Source organism: Gossypium arboreum, chromosome 10 (genome assembly GCF_025698485.1).
Source record: "Gossypium arboreum isolate Shixiya-1 chromosome 10, ASM2569848v2, whole genome shotgun sequence".
Taxonomy (NCBI): domain Eukaryota; kingdom Viridiplantae; phylum Streptophyta; class Magnoliopsida; order Malvales; family Malvaceae; genus Gossypium; species Gossypium arboreum.
Window position 1 is genome coordinate 116,287,771 of NC_069079.1, and position 1,672 is coordinate 116,289,442.

The following is a 1,672-nucleotide window of genomic DNA, read 5'->3' on the forward strand; positions in this document are numbered from 1 at the left end:
TGGGATGACGAGGCTAAACAGCTGTTCTACCAGAATTATCGAGATCTTCCCTATTTGCTAGACATCAAGGTGGATAAGCATCTGTTTCGAGCTATGGTACAGTTTTGGAACCCTGCTTATAGTTGTTTTACATTTGGAGAGGTAGACTTAGTACCTACTTTGGAGAAGTATACGACCTTGCTTCACTGTCCAAAAATTCAAGGTAACAAAGCTTATGTTAGGGCTGCTAATCCCCCAACTTTCGTGAAGAAATTAATGATGATTACAGGGGTGAGTGAACAGTAGGCCGCAGCTCGAGTACAACAAAAGGGTGATAGTAAATGTATTCCGTAGGCAAGTTTGAGGGATTTGATATTGGCACACCCAGATGTGAATAAGAGGGTTGATGTCTTGGCCTTAAGTATGTATGGTTTAGTGATTTTCCCAAAAGCTATGGGGCACATAGATGAGGTAGTTGCAAATTTATTCGATCAACTTAGTAAACAGAACACACCTGTGCCTGCAATCCTAGCCGAGAAGTTTAGATCCTTGAGTGCATGTCGGAGAGCTGGTGAAGGTAGATTCATTGGATGTACACAGTTGTTGTTAGTATGGTTCCATAGTCACTTTTGGAAGGTTGATAAGGTTCCTTACCGAGTGTTCTTTGAGGACTATTCTCCCTTAACAGAAGCTGCAACTACGCCGAGGATGGATGACATTACAGAGGAAAGATGGACGGAAATACTTCAGAATCTCCAAGAGGAATATGTAATGTGGAAAGCTCCTTGGATGGCTCCTAATGAAGTCCTTTATCGTTGTGGAAGTTTTGATTGGGTACCTCTTCCTGGAATTTGGGGAGTCGTTGGTTCTGCACCATTACTCGTCCTAAGGAAATACAAAGCGGGGCAGTTTATACCGGCAACACAAGGGTTAGCTCAGAGTGATTTCTTATATAAAGGGGATCATTATAAGAAGAAGATGCGAAAGATTTCCAAGGCTTGGAAGAAAGTTTGTTGTATAAAGATTCTGACTGAAAGACCGACGACGATCCTTGGATACAAAGAGTGGTTTAGTAAGAGGATCAATGATAATATCCCTAGGCCAAGTTTGGGGGCTACCCGATCAATGAAGGAGAGTTTACGAGTGATTCCATCAGAGTTGGAAGTTATAAAGCAAGAGTTTGAAAGGAAGAATTTAGAGCTCGGGAGAAAGATAGAGAAGCTTGAGGAGGAGAAGATGTACTTGAGCTTAGACGTCGACGTTCATAGAATTGAGGCCGAAAAAGAGAGAAAAAAAAAGAGGAAGATTGAGGAAGACCAAGATGACTTGAAGACGCAATATAAGAGGATACAGTTATTAATGAAAAGAGCTGGATTGGGGAAGTCTTCAGAGCAGTGACAATAAGAGGTTCAAGAAGAAAGAGCCAAAGCCGAGTATTGGGAGAAGAAATTCCAAGAGATGCAAGCGCATAATCAGGCCTTAGAAAAGGAGAATCAAGGATTAAAAACTAAGGTGACTGAGCTTAGACGATCTCTTCATCATCACCGAAGTCGTAACTTTGCAGTCAAGTTAAAGGCAAGCCTAGATAAGATCGAGGAAATGAAGCATAATATTGGAGGGTTGGAAGCAGCATTGCAAAACTGTGAGCTACGGATTGAGTAGCTCGAGGCAAGAGAAGAACATTGGAAGGGAG

General features: G+C 42.0%; 1 protein-coding gene across 1 annotated transcript; it reads left to right on the top strand.

The window, feature by feature from the left end:
- The first annotated feature begins 432 nt into the window (after window positions 1-432).
- Window positions 433-1,377, top strand: LOC108487888 (uncharacterized). The gene has a single exon (XM_017792226.1). It carries the CDS (start codon window positions 433-435, stop codon window positions 1,375-1,377), a length of 945 nt encoding a protein of 314 aa, XP_017647715.1.
- The last annotated feature ends 295 nt before the right edge of the window (window positions 1,378-1,672 follow it).

Excerpts from the sequence above, each read along its gene's own strand:
- LOC108487888 (XM_017792226.1), top strand. The coding sequence starts at position 433 with ATGGGGCACATAGATGAGGTAGTTGCAAATTTATTCGATCAACTTAGT.